General features: G+C 41.5%; 3 protein-coding genes across 3 annotated transcripts in view; 1 reads left to right on the forward strand and 2 right to left on the reverse strand.

Annotated features, from left to right (window-relative positions):
• timm44 (translocase of inner mitochondrial membrane 44 homolog (yeast)) overlaps window positions 1-2,561 on the reverse strand; it is a 12,078-nt gene extending 9,517 nt beyond the window's left edge. The window contains exons 1-6 of the mRNA XM_023400094.2: window positions 2,472-2,561; window positions 1,862-1,966; window positions 1,352-1,555; window positions 1,156-1,236; window positions 877-1,026; window positions 446-582 (exon numbers count right to left, since the gene is read on the reverse strand). Coding sequence (XP_023255862.1) covers window positions 446-582; window positions 877-1,026; window positions 1,156-1,236; window positions 1,352-1,555; window positions 1,862-1,966; window positions 2,472-2,546 — 752 coding nt within the window. The 5' untranslated portion in view covers window positions 2,547-2,561. The remainder of the gene's footprint in view (window positions 1-445; window positions 583-876; window positions 1,027-1,155; window positions 1,237-1,351; window positions 1,556-1,861; window positions 1,967-2,471) is intronic.
• A 191-nt stretch (window positions 2,562-2,752) lies between these two features.
• On the reverse strand, window positions 2,753-10,489 carry hnrnpm (heterogeneous nuclear ribonucleoprotein M). The gene is made up of 16 exons (XM_023400044.2): window positions 10,206-10,489; window positions 9,160-9,341; window positions 7,474-7,526; window positions 6,743-6,750; window positions 6,512-6,605; window positions 6,146-6,406; window positions 5,725-5,878; window positions 5,584-5,633; window positions 5,440-5,497; window positions 4,990-5,109; window positions 4,852-4,905; window positions 4,430-4,498; window positions 4,226-4,327; window positions 3,500-4,089; window positions 3,352-3,403; window positions 2,753-3,260 (listed from the first exon to the last, which is right to left on the reverse strand). The coding sequence occupies exons 1-16, from the start codon at window positions 10,319-10,321 to the stop codon at window positions 3,097-3,099; spliced, it is 2,127 nt and encodes a 708-aa protein (XP_023255812.1). The 5' UTR covers window positions 10,322-10,489; the 3' UTR covers window positions 2,753-3,096.
• A 1,019-nt stretch (window positions 10,490-11,508) lies between these two features.
• Window positions 11,509-16,952, forward strand: dmap1 (DNA methyltransferase 1 associated protein 1). Its single transcript, XM_023400101.2, has 10 exons — window positions 11,509-11,934; window positions 12,339-12,430; window positions 12,814-13,009; window positions 13,198-13,356; window positions 13,466-13,633; window positions 13,811-13,996; window positions 14,296-14,367; window positions 15,073-15,145; window positions 15,559-15,908; window positions 16,193-16,952. The coding sequence occupies exons 1-10, from the start codon at window positions 11,839-11,841 to the stop codon at window positions 16,250-16,252; spliced, it is 1,452 nt and encodes a 483-aa protein (XP_023255869.1). The 5' UTR covers window positions 11,509-11,838; the 3' UTR covers window positions 16,253-16,952.
• Window positions 16,953-19,297: the final 2,345 nt, after the last annotated feature.

Genomic DNA, 19,297 nt, shown 5'->3' on the forward strand with positions numbered 1-19,297 from the left:
GGCCTATTCACCTCAGTCTCAGCTGCATCCCCTCTTGTACTCTCCTCTTCCCCCTCTGTAGCTGTGTTATTGATATCCTTCGAACTGTGGTTTTCTACCTGTCGCTGGACTTCATCCGACTTATTCGATTGACTTCTTAAAAAGTATCGATCGATGCTATCCTAAATCACAGAACAACCACTCACCAGTTTCTGGCAAAAAACATTAGACCACAATTTCTTATCTCTGCAAGCTGCGATTCCTAATAGTAGTTTGAATTTGCTGGTTCAGAAATACTGTATCAAAAATCTCAAAATGGTTACTTCTGTCTCTTGTTACCTGACGAGATGTGAGTGTGGAGTGACTGATTAGACAGTGTGAGGCCATATGTGTGCTATTAGCTATCTCTGAAGCTAAGAAGTGTTCGCCTCTCACTAACAGGGCAAAGCAGTGGGCACTCACGTACTCATTGGCCTCGAAGACCTTGCTGTCATCGCCTCCCCCCTTGGAGGAGAACTCACTCCTCTTCCTGAGTCTGGCAGGAGGCCGATAAGGGCCAGTGTGACCCAGGTCACCAATCTCTTTCTTCACACTCTCCATGCCCTGAAATTAGGTAACAGACAAGAAAACAATATTCAGGTTTATTATTTTCAGGACACTCGTTTGTCATTATTGTAACTTATTCTTAATAGTGGATTACTTACTTAATATTTAACTACATTCTTACAATGATACCCTTGTTAACACAGTCTTACATTAAAGGGCTGAGGATTATGTTTTCATGCGTATGTATCTTTACTTTATATAGCAGACATAGAAACCAATTAATCAAGTTTAAGTTCTGTTAACAGTAAAATATTCTGTATCCGCACCACAGAGAGTAAAGTGACTCCATACCTGAGATATTGCTCTGAACGCACCAGTCTTCCCCAACATCTCTCCACTCTTAGAGACAGACTCTGCAGAAGTCTTAGCTGTTTTGGCTGCTTCCTCCATTCCCTCTTTGATTTTCTTCCCAATTTCTGTTCGAGTGACCTCGTCTATCCCCTGTAAAACAAACACAGACACACACACACCTTGTAAGGGGGGATGTGTCAAGTATCAAGTTGAACAGCATCTATCATATGACAATGAAAAAGAAAGACTGCATCTGATTGAGGTACATGTCACTTTTACCTCTTTAACTGTCTCAGAGATGGTTCCCAGCTTCTTCCTGAGAACCTCAGAGGTCTTCACAGTTTCAGACTCTATATTTTTCTAGGAGAGAGACAGGGGAGAGGAGCATTGGCAAAAAAATGCAAATGCAGACCTAACACTAGTTTTTCAGAAGAACACAAATAAAACTTTGTCTGTAGTGTAGCCATATACTAACATATTTCCTTCGAGCTTGTTTCAAAGCGTCTGACTCCTCCAGTTTTTTGGCCTCTTCTCGGAACTTCTGGATGCTTTCTTTCATTTCCTTGTTTTTGTTAAGCTCCTGTTTCAGGTTGTCCAGAAACTCCCCCAAGAACCCTTTTCTGCCACGACCTCTCTCCCCTGACAAATACCTTACTTGCAGAGGCGGTGGCCGAAGCACCTGGGTGATATGAAGCAGAAACCACATTAAGGGCAATTTCTCAAAGCATGTTTGGAGCAGTTAAATTAAACTTGGATTTATGTCCTTAGTGTTGCTTATGTGCTCTGGGACGAGTAGAAGTAAATGCAGAAACCAAGTGTAATAACATGCAAAGAATGGGAGCACCTTTGAATGACAAATATGCAGCATAGTAGACTTTATTACAAGAGCTTATGTTGTCTTCTTCAGGTCTAAAAACATCAACTGAATTGTCTATGCTGCATATCTATTACTCTAAAATCCATAGGTTACGTCAGGTGTTTGTACCTGTGAGGAGCTTGTGAGGAACCCACGTATCCTGAAGACATTGGGTCTGTTGTGATGTAGCAGGTAAGAGGAAGGGAATGCCACCAAGCCTCTTCTCACACATATCTGGAGACAGGTACAAAAACAGCCTCAAACTTCAGTGGACTGGTCATGTAGTGACAATCAGGTCAAGGACAAACTCCTGAACTGTGCATCACACTGATAAATGACTTATGCGACGAACTTTTATAATTTTCGATCAAATATCGGCATTAAAATATGATAGTATCACTTGTGAAGAAGCAGGTTTGTAGGTATGAAACATAAAAACCGGGCTCATTAGAAGACATAGCTGAGAGTGAATACGTGAGCTACCAAAGTTGAACTTTTACTAGCAAGTTACGTTTCCCGTCGTTGTCCTGAGCCAGAGTCCAAACACCGGTTGGGTATCTTAACATTCAAAGCTAACTCAGCTAGCTAACGCCACGTTAGTAGCCTGCCTAGCAAAACTCGTAACATTTAACTGTCAGTAATAAAAAATGACACTTCGAAACTACCGATTAAGTTCACCTTTATTATTTAGTCGTGTTTTAAATGTTGATATTCAACACAAAATGTTCCAAGCACTCACCTGATAACACTGACACAAGGGGGTCGCCATCTTGAATGTAGTGCCTCTGACCTTCTTCCGGTGGTGACCTTCCATGTCCACGAGGGGAGGGTCTTCAGAGTCATGTGACACCACTAAAGCATAATCTCCCCGGTGCGATTTCCCTCCACATGGCACCATTTCACTACGTTCGCATGTTATGCAATATTATATGCGTGTAGGCGTACTCACATTTTATGAAAATGTGACAAACCGTCCACTATACTGACACAGTGCAATAACACAAAAAGCCAGCAAAGCACTCCAAATATTGAGGTTTATTTATCAAAACACCTTATAGAACAAAGGCAATGACAGGTGAAGCATGACAAAAAAAAAAAAAAAAAAAAAAAAAAAAAAAAAAAAAAAAAAAATTAAAAATTTGGTCTCTAAAAAAACAAAACAAAAAAACAAAAGAAAGAAAGTAAAATTTAGGCATGAACTAAAACATGAACTTTCACTGTTACAAATTACTAACTAAAATAACATTTGCACTGTTACAAATATCTAACAATCCAAGTGTATATATGCTGAAGGACAATTCAGATGATACAGAGCATTTGGACATGAACTAAATGAGAAGTCAGATGTAACACAGACAAGTAACTTATGCATTCCTATCAATCCTAACATCAATCTCTCTTCCATTCAGCCGGTAGCCGTTCATTGTCCTGCAGGCGCGCTCAGCAGTTTCAGGGTTGTCAAAGCGGACCACACCGCAGCCCTTGGACTTGCCGTTCTCCATCTTAATATCAGCATACTGGACCATGCCTGCAGAGGGAAGAATTCCAGTGTTAGAAATATTCCGATATGAAATTAACACTCATGGTTAATTTTATATACAAACTATGACTACTCTTACCACATGTATTGAAGGTATCCTTCAACATCTTCCAGGTGAAGTCAAATGGGAGCTAAAACAAAAGTAATTCAAAACAGATTAAAATCATACACAAGAAGATACTGGTCAAATGAATTAAGTCCCAAATAACCTATAGATAAACACTTACATTTCTGACAAAGATTTGGCATCCCTTCCTGACATTGCCTCCCCCGGTTCCAGGCCCGCCAGCTCCAGCTCCTCCAAAGGAATTACCACCAAATCCTCGATCCAGGTCAGCAGAGCGATCAAACTGGCCGCCAACGCCTCCAGATCCCATCCGGTCCATGCCAGAGCTCATGCGGTCGAGGCCACCTGAGGGGAAGCGGTCGAGTCCTCCAGTGGAGCCCATGCGGTCGAAGCTGGTGGCCATTCTGTCAAGACCGGTGTTGCCCATGCGATCCATATTCATTGGGGAACCAAAGTCCAGGCCAGAACTCATGCGATCCAAACCAGACGGGCCTAAGCGATCAAACCCAGCTGGGCCGAGGCGGTCCATGCTGGAGCTCATACGGTCCAGGCCAGGTCCTAGCCTGTCCATACTGGGCCCCAGCCGGTCCATCCCCGAACCCATCCGGTCAAATCCAGAACCCAGCCTGTCCAGGTCAGACACGCGGTCCATCCTGTCCATGCCCATCCGGTCCATCCCTGCCATGCGTTCCATGCTGCCTCCCAGCCGGTCCATTCCAGAGTTCATGCGGTCCATACCCAGGGAGTTTCCTGTGGGGGGAGAAAAAAAAAAAAAGTTTTAAAGAAAGGTTACGTAGACCACCTCAGCTGAAATAGGCATTACATTGATGAGGCTTATTGGAGTACTTGTCAGAGGAATTTCAAACAAAATCCTGAAAATACGAACCCATTCCTCTTTCAAAGGACTCTCCAAAATTATTGCGAGACATTCCCATTTCATTTCGCCCAAACTCCCTGTCAAAAGCACCACCAATCCCACGGTCCATCTCTGACAATGCAAGAGATGAAACCATTAGAAGTGTCCAGCAAAACGTGAAAGTCATTCACGCTTGCTTTGGAGTACTTAGCACAGCTCCAAACATCTCCTTACCGTTCATTCTGCCCATCCCTGAAGAACCGAAACGATCCATGTTGTTCATTCCTCCAAAGTTTTCCATTCCTACAACAGAAGAGAAGAAAGTCTTAATACAAGGGGACACCAGAAATACATGGACAGGCCGGGTATGGAATTCTGATGCCCGAGGCAGGGAGCTTAAAATATAAAACTGATGGTTTTACATTTTCATTTTTTCCCCATGCGCTCCCACAGTTAAGATGCTTGTAATGGAGATTACCTTCCTGCAAATGCTTCCCAATTACTTTAGGGATCTGAATGAGATTATGTCATGAATTGTTTTAACGTTTTAAATGTGACAAGTTAGGAGAGGCATTGAGTTTGCTCTCGCATCAAAAGTGGCAGTTGACATAAATACAGTAAGGGGCCACAGCCACTTGCAACATTCTGGTACGTACCTCCTCCTCCTCCCATACGTCCTCCCATGTTGCCAAAGCCCATTCCTTCCATTCCTACAAGTGAGAGGAGTGATGATTAGTCAGATTCCAATGGGGTTTTCTTCCCAAGAGTTAAACAAAAACACTGCAGCAAATTACCTCCAGGGCCCATGTTGCCCATTCCTCCTCCTCCTCCACCACCACCTCCTCTGTTGAGTTGGGTAGCATCAATGGGCTGGCCACCAGGCCCCAGGCCCAAACCGACACCACTCAGACCACCTGGGAGAAAATGGGTACAGTATTTTAGTCTGCAGAAATTGACTTATTCACAGTATTACTATTCTTCAGTATCAAGGGGATCTCAGACATGTTCATTCAATATAAAACGTTATGCACAAATTTGAGGTAACTTGATATACATTTCAATTGGCATGGGATGCTGTGGTTATAAGAAAACTATCCACAACAAGTGCCATCTGGTCCCCCAGCAAAAGTGGCTGTAAATACAGACCTTGGATTTCACAAAAGTAATCTTAAGTACTTTACATAATATTTACAGTGCACTTGTCTTTGCTTCAATATTTTTATCCTAATGAAGAGTAAACTTACGAGGAAGAGCAGCAGCTCTATCAGGTGGTCCAAAATCTTTGGGCAGGGACTTCTCATCCTGAAAAAAACCCATAAATAACATATTCAGACTATGCTCTCAGATCATAATGTGATCCAATATACAAAGAGGTTTAGGCAACATACCAGTTTCACATGCATGACCCTGTTGAACAACAGCTGCCCATTGAACATAGCTGTAAAATCATTAAGGAAAGCATACCAGACATCTTGAAGCAATGTGGTTATACTGACTAAACATTCTGCCAACATTTTTCAAAAGGATACAGACAGCTTGGACTGCTTCAATGGGCATATCAAAAGTTACTGTGCCCATGCCTCTGCTTTTCCCATCTTTGTCCTCCAGAATGTCAGCCCTCACCACCATGCCTGCCATGCTGAACACCTCTTTCAGCTTCTTCCAGCCCACTTTGTAGTCAAGCTATATGCACAGGGAACAATTTAAGAAATGGTTACTTGTTTGTCCATACGCAAACTACACAGTTTACACATAAATAATAGTTAAATTACAGTTGCTGATACCATTAGTCATTCTAAGTGCTTAGTTGACTTACAAGGAAAAAAGGTTTTAAACAATTTATCAAGTAACTTTTTAATCAAGCACAAATACCAATTATTTACTGGGTAGTTTTCAAATAATAAAACAACAAACAAGAATCAAACAATGACAAAAATGTGGAAGCCTCACATTAGCCACAAAGACAGTGCTGCCAATCCTGCCAGCCTGGAGACCATGGATGATCTCGTTGGGGATGTTGGGGTTGTTCATCAGGCTGGGAGGAATGTTGATGGGGCCATTTGGTCCAGGGCCCATTCGATCCATGTTCATGCGATCCATTCCACCCATTCCCCCCATTCCTCCCATTCCTCCCATCCCGCCATGGCCTCCTGGAGGTCCTCCACCTTGAGCCTTGTTGATTTCTCTCTGAGCAATCACACCATCTGGGTCCTAACAAACCACATGAAAATATGACTTCAGCAAATTCACAAATTTTACATCAGTCTGATGGGAAAAGTTCACAAGTTGTTTCTCATTATTCTTGCTGTGGCCTACCTCCTTCACTTTTAGGGGTCGTCCATTGAGGTTGTGTTTGTTTACCTTCTCCACTGCTTTTTTCATTAGCTCTTCAGTCCTAAACTCAACAACACTGACAAACATATATCCAGTGAGTACAAATTTTTTTATTGACGAGCCCGTCCAAAGATCTGCTCTTAACATTTCAATTTTGTCAATCTGAGGTGCCAACATAACCAATTGTAAATGATAAATGAATAGAATACTTACGCACAACCCTTTGTTGATTGAAGTCAGAAGAGGCCGCACCAAGAGGAGTAAAGAACAATTCAAATTAGTAAAAGCAATAGTTATAGTAGATGTTTAACTGACACAAAAATTAAGCAAAAATAGAGAATTTCATGCACAATCAAAAGTTCAACACCACACAAGCCTACAGCCTTGGCCACAGCCCTGTTCTTCCAAATAAATTATTAAAGTGTCACATTTTCCCCATCTCTAACACAATGCAGGCATGTCTGGTGACTATACAAAGTATTTTTCCAACATCCAAAGGGCAGAAAATCCACAGTGAGATAGGATTCCCGACTACTAAGACATTGGAGGTGACTTTTCCAGTAAAGCAGTTCTACAGAATGAGTTTTATTTAACAACCATCTAACAGCCTTGTAACAACCTCTTTCATACTAGATCCCTTTAGTTCATAAGGAGCAAATCCAGCAACCAAAAGGGAGACTGTCAGCTACTGCAATACCACAGGATTGGCTGCGAAGAAAGCTGAAGACCTGTTATAAGAGCATCAACCCTCCGGATGGCCTCAAGACAGTGCCACAGACGACACCAAATAAAACACGCCTCTGGCATGTCACCATCTCACACACACTCCACCAGGCTTCTGAATCTGAACAATTCCCAACAATGAAAATAAAGAAACCAAAGCTGACAAACACAGGTTTGTCTAGGATTATTCATATTTTTTATTTGTATGTATTTGCACTTACCCTCGATTTGCCTTCTGCGTCCATTAAGTGTTCCACGTACGTTACCTCACCCACTACAAATCAGATTCCAGAGACGACACACACCAAGGGGAGAGAAGCCGAGAGAACAATGGGGGTTTAGAGCAGAAACACAAGTAGGGCGGCCGGTGACAGTGAGCTCGGACTGCCAGTCCTGAGTCTTCCCCCAGCACCGCAGCAGCACAATATGGTACAGGTCTACAAAAAGCAAGCTTGGGTCTTTTATTTATTTATTTTTTTAAGAAAGAATAAAGACTTCTTAGCCTGTCCTTGTTGGAATTCTCCCGAAGCACCAAAAGCAATAGACTGAGGACAACAACTATTGAAATGGCCATCAGCCTTCCTATTTGGATATAATGCCGCACACCACCTTCTATATGAAGAGAATTAACCAAAGAATTTCAAGTCATCAAAACCCATTCAATGCCTCAGTCCATTTCATTGCAAACCTGCGCATTCTTTGTCAGATGTCGCCATTTTAAACCTCAGGCTAATGCATCACTACATTTGCCCATCATCTGAGCCTAAGAGGAAACCTACAGCTAGAAAACTAACCATAATGTTAATGATGACAAGCTCTTAGGGGACAGAAACTTCTCTAGACCTGTTCCTGGAACGCACAATATCAGAATTTTGATTCAGCGTCGACCACAGCCACGCTTTCGTTTCAGATCACGTTTCTGATCAACGAATGGGCATCCGTGACCAAACCTCTAGAGACAAGGACAGTGCATAAGAAGCTGCTTCATTTTGTAGACCTGTACCCCAAAGAAATCCCCAACGCATAGCTGTGTTTGGCACAACATGGAGATCTGCTGAGAAAACATTTGCTTGTCAAACCTAAAAAAGAAAATGCAATTTAACTCCACAGTCAGTTTTGAAAAAACAAACACCAGGCACTCCTTCTGAAAGAGGATTGTACCCATCTTGACACATGCTTTTACTTAAAATGCCAATGTTGTGCAATGCTTATGATTCATCTGAAACTTTCCAAAACCGATCACTAAACAACTACTTTCACATGAATAACAGCACATTAAAATCCACAGTGTACTTTTAAGAGAAAACTTTAAACTAATACCTGCTGTAATTCAAAGTTGCTGAAATACAAATGATTTCATTGGACATGTCTCCAAAATTTTGACCAAATTATAAATCATGAGAGCCCAGGTTTTACTGTTTGTTACATGTTGTAACAGAGAAACTTGTTCCTTGCTCCTGGGCAAAATAATTACACTACAGCAAAGTACTGTATATTCTTTCATACATTTCTTGGGGGAAAGCATCTCATTGTGCCCCTTATGATCCCACACCACTGGACTTTCACATTAGTTCACCAGCTTTGCACATGTACAGCCTTCACATCACAAAAAAATCCACAAAGGGTTGTAGTAGTCTCAAGGGAGAGTAAGTGTTCAGTCTACCATCCAGGTTCGCAGCACTTGTGCGAGTCTGCAGCAACTCTTTTGTTGGCGGACAAGTAAGGGGGACTTCATCCAAAACCCTTTTCCAATAACTCCCACGAAATCTCAAGCAACATTGTACAACTTAAGTACCTGAACAAATTCCCAAAAGCCCTTCAAAGCTGCAGTGGTCAAACAAAATGACCATGGATCTTTTTGTTATGTCCAAAGCTGACTGAGTCGGTCCCATGTCCAGACACCTTACCTTTTTCTTTCATCAGGTCTTTGAGGGCTTGCCATTTCACATCATAGGGGATGTTGCTGACAAAGACACGGTATCTTTTGTTCGCATTTCCATAGGGTTCGTAGCGCCCGCCCCCACCTCTCTTCTGGGGTCTCTCCTTCCTGCTTGAATTGGACTCATGCTTGGCTTTCCCATTCAATTCTCTGTATAAAGAGATCAATTAATGCATTGGATAAATGTAAGGAACAAAAACACATTTCATGTTAGCATGTCAACTTTCTTTTAGAACCCAGTAAAAGCACAATTGGATTCTGAGAAGTGAATTCCTAAAAGGCTTAATAAAAAAGGAAAAAAAGGTGACAGTGGACACACATCTGCTAATTCAGGTTAGGACCAATGAAATCACACTAAAACATAATACCATCAAGGTATCTTTGCTACTTTATAGGAGGCCAAAATGGGGTCACTGTTGTAACTCAATCCAGTAGTAAGAGTTTCCTTTGTTCTGTTAATGCTAGCAGCCTATTCCACTAGATAGATTGTTTTATTGATACAAACAGTTATTTATATTTTTGAGAACAGGTTTATTTAAAAACCAGAACAATTGTTTGACTTGCAATAATAGCCTTCAACGCAAGGTTGCAATCGGGATGATTGAACTGAAGTCGCATGGCAAGGCCGCTCTAAAGGCGCACTAGGCCTTTATTACATTAGCAATCTATCGTTTCATAATTTGCATGCATACAACCAAATAGTGAACATATTTGGTCGGTAAATTGGCATTAAGTGGCTAAGTAAGCGGACAGCTAACGTTAGGCTACTTAAAATTACGTTACGTAAAATGGGCCGATTCTCCTTCTAAAAAGACGGGCACCATACACCGCCGCCTGGACGCATAAAACGACGAAATTTAAACACATTGTGGTCGTTAATATATGACTGCCTCGAGTGGATACAATTATTTGAGCTTTTTCATTAAATATTGGTCAAAGTACGACATTCCCGTGTATCAGAATCATTAATTAGCAAGTAGGAGCCAACAAAGGACCCGGGATGAATGGACTTACCCCTGCTGCTGCGGCTGCTGCGGCGGCTGCGTCTGCTGCTGCTGCGGCGGCGGCTGCTGCTGCTGCTGCTGCGGGCCTGGTTTCTCGGTAGTGTTTTCGGCCTGCTCGTTAGACATCTTCTTACGCAGTTTAGTGTCTTGCAAAAAATTGAAAATGGTATATTCTTGAAATTAATTAAGTTGCGAGTAATTGACCTTAACAGTAGAGACAACAGCTAGATGATTGACTGCGCCGACCACTACTGCGACATCAGCTTGGGAAAATGGCGGAGTGTGCAGTCCCGGCCAAACTAACGGATGCTGGGAATTTTAAAAAGGTAGTGACACAATGGTCTACATCCGGTGTCTCCTTCAAAAGTAAAGCGCATTGTGGCTATAGACTGTATAAAAAAATATCGTGGCCCATAAAGGGATTTTCAGAATAAAAGTGCATCGAGTCCAGACAAACATATTAAAACATTAAAACTTAAATGTAAAATGTATGTTTTGTGAGTGTCTGCTTTCGTGTTTTTCAGAAAAAACGAAATATGTGTATTTGTTTATTTAGTTATTTATCTATCTACTCTTTAAAAGCTCGCCTGTTTCCATATGATGATAACTGAGTACTTATACAGATGTAATGGCTCACAAAACCAGACCAGCAAGTTGCCAGCAGGTTTTTAGTTTTCATGCCCCTCATTATAGTATACTCAGCTGTATGCAGAAAACAGAGTGCTTACACATCTTGGATTTACACTGGTAGGCCATGCAGCTGTACCTTCAATAGTCTTTCTTCACATTGAAGAAATAACTTGTTTAACTGTTTTATGTCATACAGCCATAAATGTATCAGAATCTCTCTGTGTCTCACCTCTCTTTGTGACTTTCTTTCATTTTTAACATAATAGATTTATCATACACTACTGTTCGTAGTATGACATTACTATACTATACTATACTATACTATACTATACTATACTATACTATACTATACTATACTATACACAAGAATGAGCAAACTCTACATTCTGAGGAACTACGTCTTCCAATGTATGCAGCAAGATGCTGGAGATCTTCAACCAGCCTATGGGAGCGAGTGTCAATGTATTATGGTCTGCAGGGAGAACAGCATCTGTTTCAGAGATGCCAGCAGGAGCAATAACTTTATAATTTTCAACCCTTCTGGTGTTTACAGTTTCATGTTCAGTTGCACGGGTAAACTATGCATTTATTATTATTTTTAAATATAAATTTCTCTTTGAAATAAATAATTTCTGCAGTGCACCGCCAGACCTCACGAGGGCGACACAAAGACGACAGGGCGACCGGAAGTAATGGCGGTTCAGCTGGCCAGCTAGTGTTCACCTAGCCTTAACAATAGCTTGTGAATATTCTTTATTAACTACATCTCTTGCTTTCATTTATAGTAAAAACGTTCTCGGTAATGCTACAAAATAAATATTATAAAGTCGTTAAGTGGCTGTTTGCGGCTCTGTGCTAAGTCAGCGTAGTTTAGAAATGATAACGTTAGCGTTAGCCTTTAGCTAGAAGCGTATTCGTTGGATAGTACCGCATAACTGAATGAGCGCCTGTGAATGAACAAACAGCATTTACAATTTGCAGGGTGCGAGAAGTAATTAAAAACATATTAAGCCATGGCTACTGGAGCTGATGTTAGGGATATTCTGGAGTTGACCGGAGGGGATAATGATGGCCCCATCAGCAAGAAAGACCTCATTAACTCAGACAAGGTGAGTAATAATATGAAAAGATATCCACAGTGATACCGGTCCCAGTATTCACAAGTTTCCCCAATGATCTTACTCTTAAAACTGCATTAGCTGTGGAGTTCATAACGTTGACTAGGTGGATCAAAGTTATCTCAGGACGTGAAGGGACTGTAAACATCTCTGAACAACCACTAACCTTAAACCACAGTTTACACCTCAAACATGTAATAACTAATTGACTTGTCTTTTCTAAAATTTTTATCCAGTATTTGAAGAGTTAAACATACTTTGTTAGTCAAACCCAAAATCATGCCATTTCTACAGCAAGAAATTGAGACGATTATTTTAGAATATTTGTTATTTTGTGGTTGACAGTATTACCAAAATATTTCTTTGAAATAATCTGTTTTTCCATCTTGTCTCAGAAAAAAACCAAAAAGACGACTGAAACGCTGACCTTCAAGAGACCAGAGGGAATGCACCGAGAGGTCTATGCTCTGCTCTACTCAGATAAGAAGTATGGTCTCATGTTTTGAGATTATGAGTTTGTCTTCAATTGATGTACTGAGTTACCCTTTAGGTTTGGATTCAATCATGTGTGAAATCACTGCTTTATTCTTTAAGTTTTTCAGTTGCATGAGGAAGGGACCGGGATGAGAGTGAAAACTGGATCAGTGTTTTACATTCTTTTATAAATAATAATTGTTCATTATAAATTCAGAAAAAGAGTCTAAATCTAGTGTCTAAATCAAAAGCTATGACCAAAGACAGACAAGTGATTGGCATGTTCAGTGAAGCATTGGAGGGGTTCACGTTTAAGTATCACTGAAAGGGAGAGCCTATCATTTGTCTGTTTAGAATATTCTATAACAAAGACTTGTTTTTCCTGTTAATTTCCAGAGATGCACCCCCTCTGCTGCCTAGTGATACTACTCAAGGCTACAGGACAGTGAAAGCCAAGCTGGGTTGTAAAAAGGTGCGGCCCTGGAAGTGGATGCCCTTCACTAATCCTGCTCGCAGGGATGGGGCCATATTCCACCACTGGAGACGTGTAGCAGAGGAGGGCAAGGACTACCCCTTTGCTCGCTTCAACAAGGTAGGGATGACTATAGTCTCCTTTTCAGTCTAATCACTCACGCAATACAAGCATAAACAATTGATGGATTTTTTCAGCTACCCATCCTCTGTCATCTCTTTTTTCAGGCATGCTCACTCATTTATTCTTTTCAGTTTCTCAACCCGGTTGCATGTATTTTCTCTGTTCTTCTCTGTCTCCTTTCATAGACAGTGCAGGTACCAGTGTACTCAGAGCAGGAGTATCAGATGCATCTGCATGACGATGGCTGGACTAAAGCGGAGACAGACCATCTGTTTGATCTGTGCAAGCGCTTTGACCTGCGCTTCATAGTTGTCCATGACCGTTACGACCATCAGCAATACAGAGTAATCAGTTACTAACCTCCAGTACCCACTGAGGATATATTGCAAAAATCATAATCCTGAAAGTTAAAGCATATATTTCTTGTAACATTCTTCCATGTATGGTTTTCAGAAACGTTCTGTGGAGGATCTGAAAGAACGGTATTACAGTATTTGTGGTAAGCTGACAAAGGTCCGCGCACCCTCAGGGACAGAGCCCAAGATCTACATCTTTGATGCTGGCCATGAAAGGCGTCGCAAAGAGCAACTGGAGAAGCTCTTCAATCGCACACCTGAACAAGTAAGTAATTTTGCCATGTGATTAGGATTGTTAATACAGTTTTTAAATTCTCATAACATAAAAATTGACCAGTCAAGATGAGAAGGAACATGTCAAGCACAAGCCAATTAAAACCACAGTAAGATGTTCACCAGTCTTTTAGACATTAAGATTGCACTTCTCTCCTTTTTCCAACAGGTGGCAGAAGAGGAATATCTTATTCAGGAACTAAGGAAGATTGAGACTAGGAAGAAAGAGCGTGAGAAGAAGGCCCAGGATCTGCAGAAACTCATTAAAGCAGCTGATACAACCACAGAGTTGAGACGAGCTGAGAAGAGGGTTTCCAAGAAGAAGCTTCCACAAAAAAGAGAAACAGAAAAACCGGTACGACATTCACCCATACAAAAGGAGCACAAGCATTTGAGAAATATTTACCAACTAATTAAAGCACCATTAAAAGGAAAAAAATTAAAATTAATCAGATGGCACAGCTGTCAAGCACATGGTAGTGGTTATTCAGTGCAGTGGTACACTGAAATAATCAAGATTAAGCTCAGTCTCAATATTTTGTGTCTCAGAGTAACTATGAGCTCTTTGTCTCAGTTTGTGAATCACTGTAAAGGCCCAATTTATTTCATAAAAATTGCTTCTCATCTTTCATCAGTTATTACTTTTTTCTTTAGGCTGTTCCAGAGACTGCAGGGATCAAGTTCCCTGACTTCAAATCAGCAGGAGTCACGCTGCGCAGTCAGAGGGTGAGTATAGCTAGATCCTACTGAGGTATTAAAACTACAAAAAGAGTATTCTGAAACACACATTCAATTTAAAACTTCACTACGTTGGTTCTCAAATACTAGTGAAGAAAGTAGATTACTAATCTGAAAGAAAGAACCTGAAACTACAATTGTCAAGATAATCCCATAGATCTGTATCAAGAAATTGTATTTGTCTGTACTGTGCTGTGGAATTGATGTAAAAACATTAAAAAGCTGGAACTTTTTTTTTTTTTTTTTTTTTAGAAGATCAGCTGAGTTTTGTTTGAACAACTACTAATGTCAAAAGAATTTTAGTGAAGCTTGAACCTGCAGTTGATGTATGTGAGAAACCAGAGAGTCTGACATGGGCTTGCCATCTCTCATTAGCACTGTGATGATTAATTTTGGTAGTGACTAGCTAATATCTGTAAGATCTAGCAAGGGAGCTCTTATTCATCTTCAAGACTGATGAGGAGCTGCAGCTCTCTATGGAAAATGCATTAGTGTGGCTAAAGAAGTGGAGTGCCCCTCTAGCTAATCAGTCAGACAGAGTTCAGTGGATAAAGACATTTTGATCTGGCCTGCTGAAGTGCATTTCATACGAATTAAAAGCCCCGAGGTGGAGCTGTTTATCCTAATATCCCCAGCACCTTAAATCACACCCTTGTGTGTGTTGCCGTGTGTGTCTCTCTGTGTGTGATTCAGATGAAACTGCCAAGCTCAGTAGGCCAGAAGAAGATCAAGGCCATTGAACAGATCCTCATAGAGCAAGGAGTGGGTGAGTGTGAATAAACATTTCGAAGTTTTGCGTTTAAACTCTGCAACAGATTTACAATATAATGATCCTAAATTATGCATTTAGTTTCAGCACAGCAGGGAAATATGTATGTATTTCTTTATTTCGAATAACGTTTTTGAATTGTGTATAAATAGCAGAGTGTGTTAACAGCAGTAAGTTTACACTTAAGAGCTTCTCATTCACCATCTCCACCTGGACACAGTAGTTGAATGCAGAATATCAAAGAATGTGTCGTCATGTTGTCAGTAATCTCGTAAAGATGTGGCTGTCATTTGCATTCATCATACCAAGGATACTTCCTGCTATATATCTGCTGGGATGACCTACAAAGGCTTTGCCAAGCAAGTATAGTTTTTAATCAGCTTTACCTTTGTGTCTGTTTGTGCATCCAGATCTTAACCCCATGCCCACAGAAGAGATTGTACAGATGTTCAATGAGCTGCGTAGTGACCTGGTGCTGCTGTATGAGCTGAAGCAGGCACACAGCAATTGTGAATATGAGCAACAGATGCTGCGTCACCGCTATGAGGCTCTACTGAAGGCTGGCAGCGGAGGTGGATGTGGAACTACAGGGACAGGACTAGCTATCGCAGCACCAGGTGGGGAACTCAATGCCAACAACAGCACTTCAGCATCCACCCCAGGGGGTGAAATTCAGTCCTGGCCCAGTATAGACGACATCAAGGTGGAAGCCAAGGAGCAGATCATCGACGTTGTAGGAGCACCGCTTACCCCCAACTCAGTAAGTCTATATAGCTTAGACCCAAACTCTTCCAAACATCACTAACAGTTGGGTGAGGATATCTACCTTCTGCAAATGTTTAATCAATTCTAGTTTATGACTCACATGTATTTCACAATTAATGTGGGTTTTAAAACGGTTTTATTAATACAGAAGTCATAACAGGACGATCTAACCTAGACTAGACTAGGCACTAGACTCTTTGTGACTGGTTTGCATGCAGAAGAAGGAGGAAATTCCTTTTAAAAATACACACTTATGTGATTTTGTGCATCACATTACAGCGCAAGCGGAGAGAATCGGCATCGAGTTCGTCTTCAGTGAAAAAGGTGAAGAAGCCTTGATGAAGATGAAAGCGCCAGCTGGTACATGGTGGAGCTACTCTGGTCACAGTGGAGATGCACAAGTTTTATGGGGGGACAAAAGAGAGACGGGAGCAGGACATCATATCGCTGTTCACATAAAAGGCACCACTGACTACACACACACACACACACACACATACACATACACATACAAACACACTCACTACTTTTCACCTTCTACCCAGACCTCTCCAACCCCTCCCCATTTGGCTCCCCCAGCATCTTTGTGACAAAGGCAACAACTGAGTGACATTTCATTCCATTACTGCTTGTCTTCCTGCCTCCACCATTGCTCGGCTTTAGATGAGGAAAGATCAACTGTAAATTGCCGGGCTGAGCTAATCGGGACATGGGGAAGAAGGTGGGAATGACTGGATAATTGAAATGAATTGGAATGAAGGAAGAGACTCTGTGAGTGGGAGGACCTCCAGCCGCAATGTTCATTTGACCCATCTGAGGGTTTTTTGTAGCCTAATCATGCCATAGTGTTTACTGGAAATGTGTTTTTGTTTTAGCCTGTAGTACCGGCTCCCTCTCGTCCTAGGAAAGAGATGCCACTTCCATCTGCTGCCCGTGTTTTATGTTGGACTCACAGGACTGATTTGTGTTGTTTGTCCTCAGGTGACCTTGAAGATGCTTTAGTCAATGATTCAATAAACCTCATTGTATTTTTTTCTTACTCTGTTCCATGCATGTTTATGCCGTGGTTATTCCCTTTATATTTCAAGCTCTTTCTCAGATGAGATCTTAACTTGGAGGTAATTAGTGTTGAATACACATTTGCCAAGGAAATTGTAGGATCATGACATTCTTACCTTACCTGTCATTTAAGTTAAGTGACAACTAATGACTTCATTAATATGATAATTAAGCAGTGATCATTCTTCGGTTGGCACAGCCACTGAAACTTCATTAGGTCTCCTCCCCATAATATTGCTAATTGCGTGTCAATTATGTCGTTTAGCCTACTTAGTCATTAATTTCTATGCAAATTTTGAATATGATTGCCCAGAAGAGGGGATCACTGTTATCTGGGCATAATGTGCGTATTAATATATCTACCTCTAGATATATGCATTGCAAAATTATATAATCTTCCAAGTCCTGCAATCTGCATACAAACACATAATTCAGACAAACATTTGTTGGATCTTCTTATTTGCTCTATTGTTGATTTGACTGTTAGTTATTGCAAAAGAAACAATTCTCAACAGCTAGAAAATAGCAAGTCTTTACCGAACTATCTCACCTTTTTTTTTAAAGTCTTGGTCCTCTAACAAATTCAGAGGGTTCCTTACTTAACTATCATTGGTGAAAACACTCAACAACGTAGCCACTGAAAGTTGCACCATCACATCACCACAACCAAACATCTTGATTATGAGCTCTAATCAGCGCTGCTAAAGTTGCAGGAGTAAACCCATCCACACACTGTAGACTGTTTGATTGAGAGAGAGAGAGAAAGAAAAGGAGTGAGAGAAGGCAAGTAAACATGGGTAAAATGGATTCTCTGTGTCTATATTTCATGTTGAAAATTGGCTCATAAATCCAGTGGTTTGATCTATGGAACCCGTCGTTGCTTGAAAAAACCTCCGTAAATGTGTAATTTCTCCCTTGACAGAACACAGCCGAAAGGCTATCTTTCTTTTGCTTCCTCCTCCCCTCTCTCCTCCCCTTTTTCTCTGTCTCTCATTCTTGCTCCCTCTCCACCAGCCTGGTGTTGGATTAATGCTTTGCTCTCTTCCCCTCTCTCCTTTCATGCTCCTCTGATATCTTCTTTTCATCACTGCTCATCCATTTATCAAAACTGGGGCTCCGCTCTTCCTCTGTATCTCTCAATATCTAAGCCAGTCTTAAGTTATATGGCAGGTATCTTGTAAGATGGGCTTCAAGAAGGTGGAGGTTATTAATAAATAATAGTCCAAATTGAAAAGAGGTCGGCAAGGATGCATCACCAGCCATGTGTGAATGATAAAGACCCCCAGCAGCCACCATCTAGGTCCGTCTGCCATGAGCTCCATCCGGGCTATAGTGTACGTTCTGCAACACTGATGTGAAAAGCATGAAGCAGAACACCAGCGTCTTATAGTGTCTTATAATGTGGTTGTGATGGCATTGAGATGGGATCTCTTTATCAAGGCCAGGCTGAGGCTTTAATCACGGCCTAAGAGGTGCACTGGCTGTTTATCATAATTGAACTGTATCCAGGCTAATCGCTGGCATACGTCACTGTCGAGGGGTCGCCCGGCCGCACCGGCAGGCGAAGCTGGTGTTGGTGATTGAACACACAGTTAAGAGAAAAGATGTGTACTGAGGGACATAAGGCAGGAAGAGGCAGGTAATAGCAGATGTGATAGAACCCTCTTCAAATACATCACACCTTGAGGTAATCGCTGATGTGACAATGATTAGATTGTGGACGCCTCCTTTTTGTGGCAGAGTGCTTTATACCCATCATGTCACATACAATCACTGATTACTACAAGGAAAAGAGGCAGGGATGGTGCAATAGGAGTGTAAGGACAGGGTTTGGATAATTTCCTTCCTGGGCTCAGGAGTGAGTGCTTTCTATATGGGCCATAACAAATGTCCAAAACAGAGTTTCACCTCCATGTCCCTCTCTCATCTCCATGTCTCTCACTTTGACTTTCACCCCTTCCAGTATTTAGGTCACCTTGAGGGAGAAAACTTTTAATCATTGTTCCACATCAAATTCACCTGTGCCCTCTGGGACACTGAGCCGCAACAAAAAGGAAGGGAGTCAAAACCGCAGGTTGGAAAATCACAAATGCCCACAGGCCTGGACAGTGGAAGTCATTTCCACTGGATTTTTTGCTGGTGGGGGAAGGCCTGCTACAACACAAACCCAATCACTAGTGCTAAGCAGTGCTTACAGCTAGGCATTAACCCCACTGTCCACTCTTCACATTAAAGCCCCGGGGAGGCAGAAGAGAGTGGAGTGGAGTAGAGCAGAGAGAGTAGGACTAAATCTAGACTTCCTATTCCCCAGGACTGTGCTGCTCT

The sequence above is a fragment of the Seriola lalandi genome, unplaced genomic scaffold (genome assembly GCF_002814215.2).
Source record: "Seriola lalandi dorsalis isolate HSWRI2012SDOR001 ecotype SW California unplaced genomic scaffold, Sedor1 jcf7180002052130, whole genome shotgun sequence".
NCBI classification, from domain to species: Eukaryota; Metazoa; Chordata; class Actinopteri; order Carangiformes; family Carangidae; genus Seriola; species Seriola lalandi.

Coding starts and splice junctions, on each gene's coding strand:
- hnrnpm (XM_023400044.2), bottom strand. CDS start 10,321: ATGTCTAACGAGCAGGCCGAAAACACTACCGAGAAACCAGGCCCGCAG. Junction 6,407..6,511: donor GACCCCTAAAAGTGAAGGAG/GTAGGCCACAGC, acceptor GTGGTTTGTTAG/GACCCAGATGGTGTGATTGC. Junction 5,110..5,439: donor TAGAGCTGCTGCTCTTCCTC/GTAAGTTTACTC, acceptor ATTTTCTCCCAG/GTGGTCTGAGTGGTGTCGGT.
- dmap1 (XM_023400101.2), top strand. CDS start 11,839: ATGGCTACTGGAGCTGATGTTAGGGATATTCTGGAGTTGACCGGAGGG. Junction 13,997..14,295: donor AAAGAGAAACAGAAAAACCG/GTACGACATTCA, acceptor TTTTTTCTTTAG/GCTGTTCCAGAGACTGCAGG. Junction 15,146..15,558: donor CCTCATAGAGCAAGGAGTGG/GTGAGTGTGAAT, acceptor TTGTGCATCCAG/ATCTTAACCCCATGCCCACA.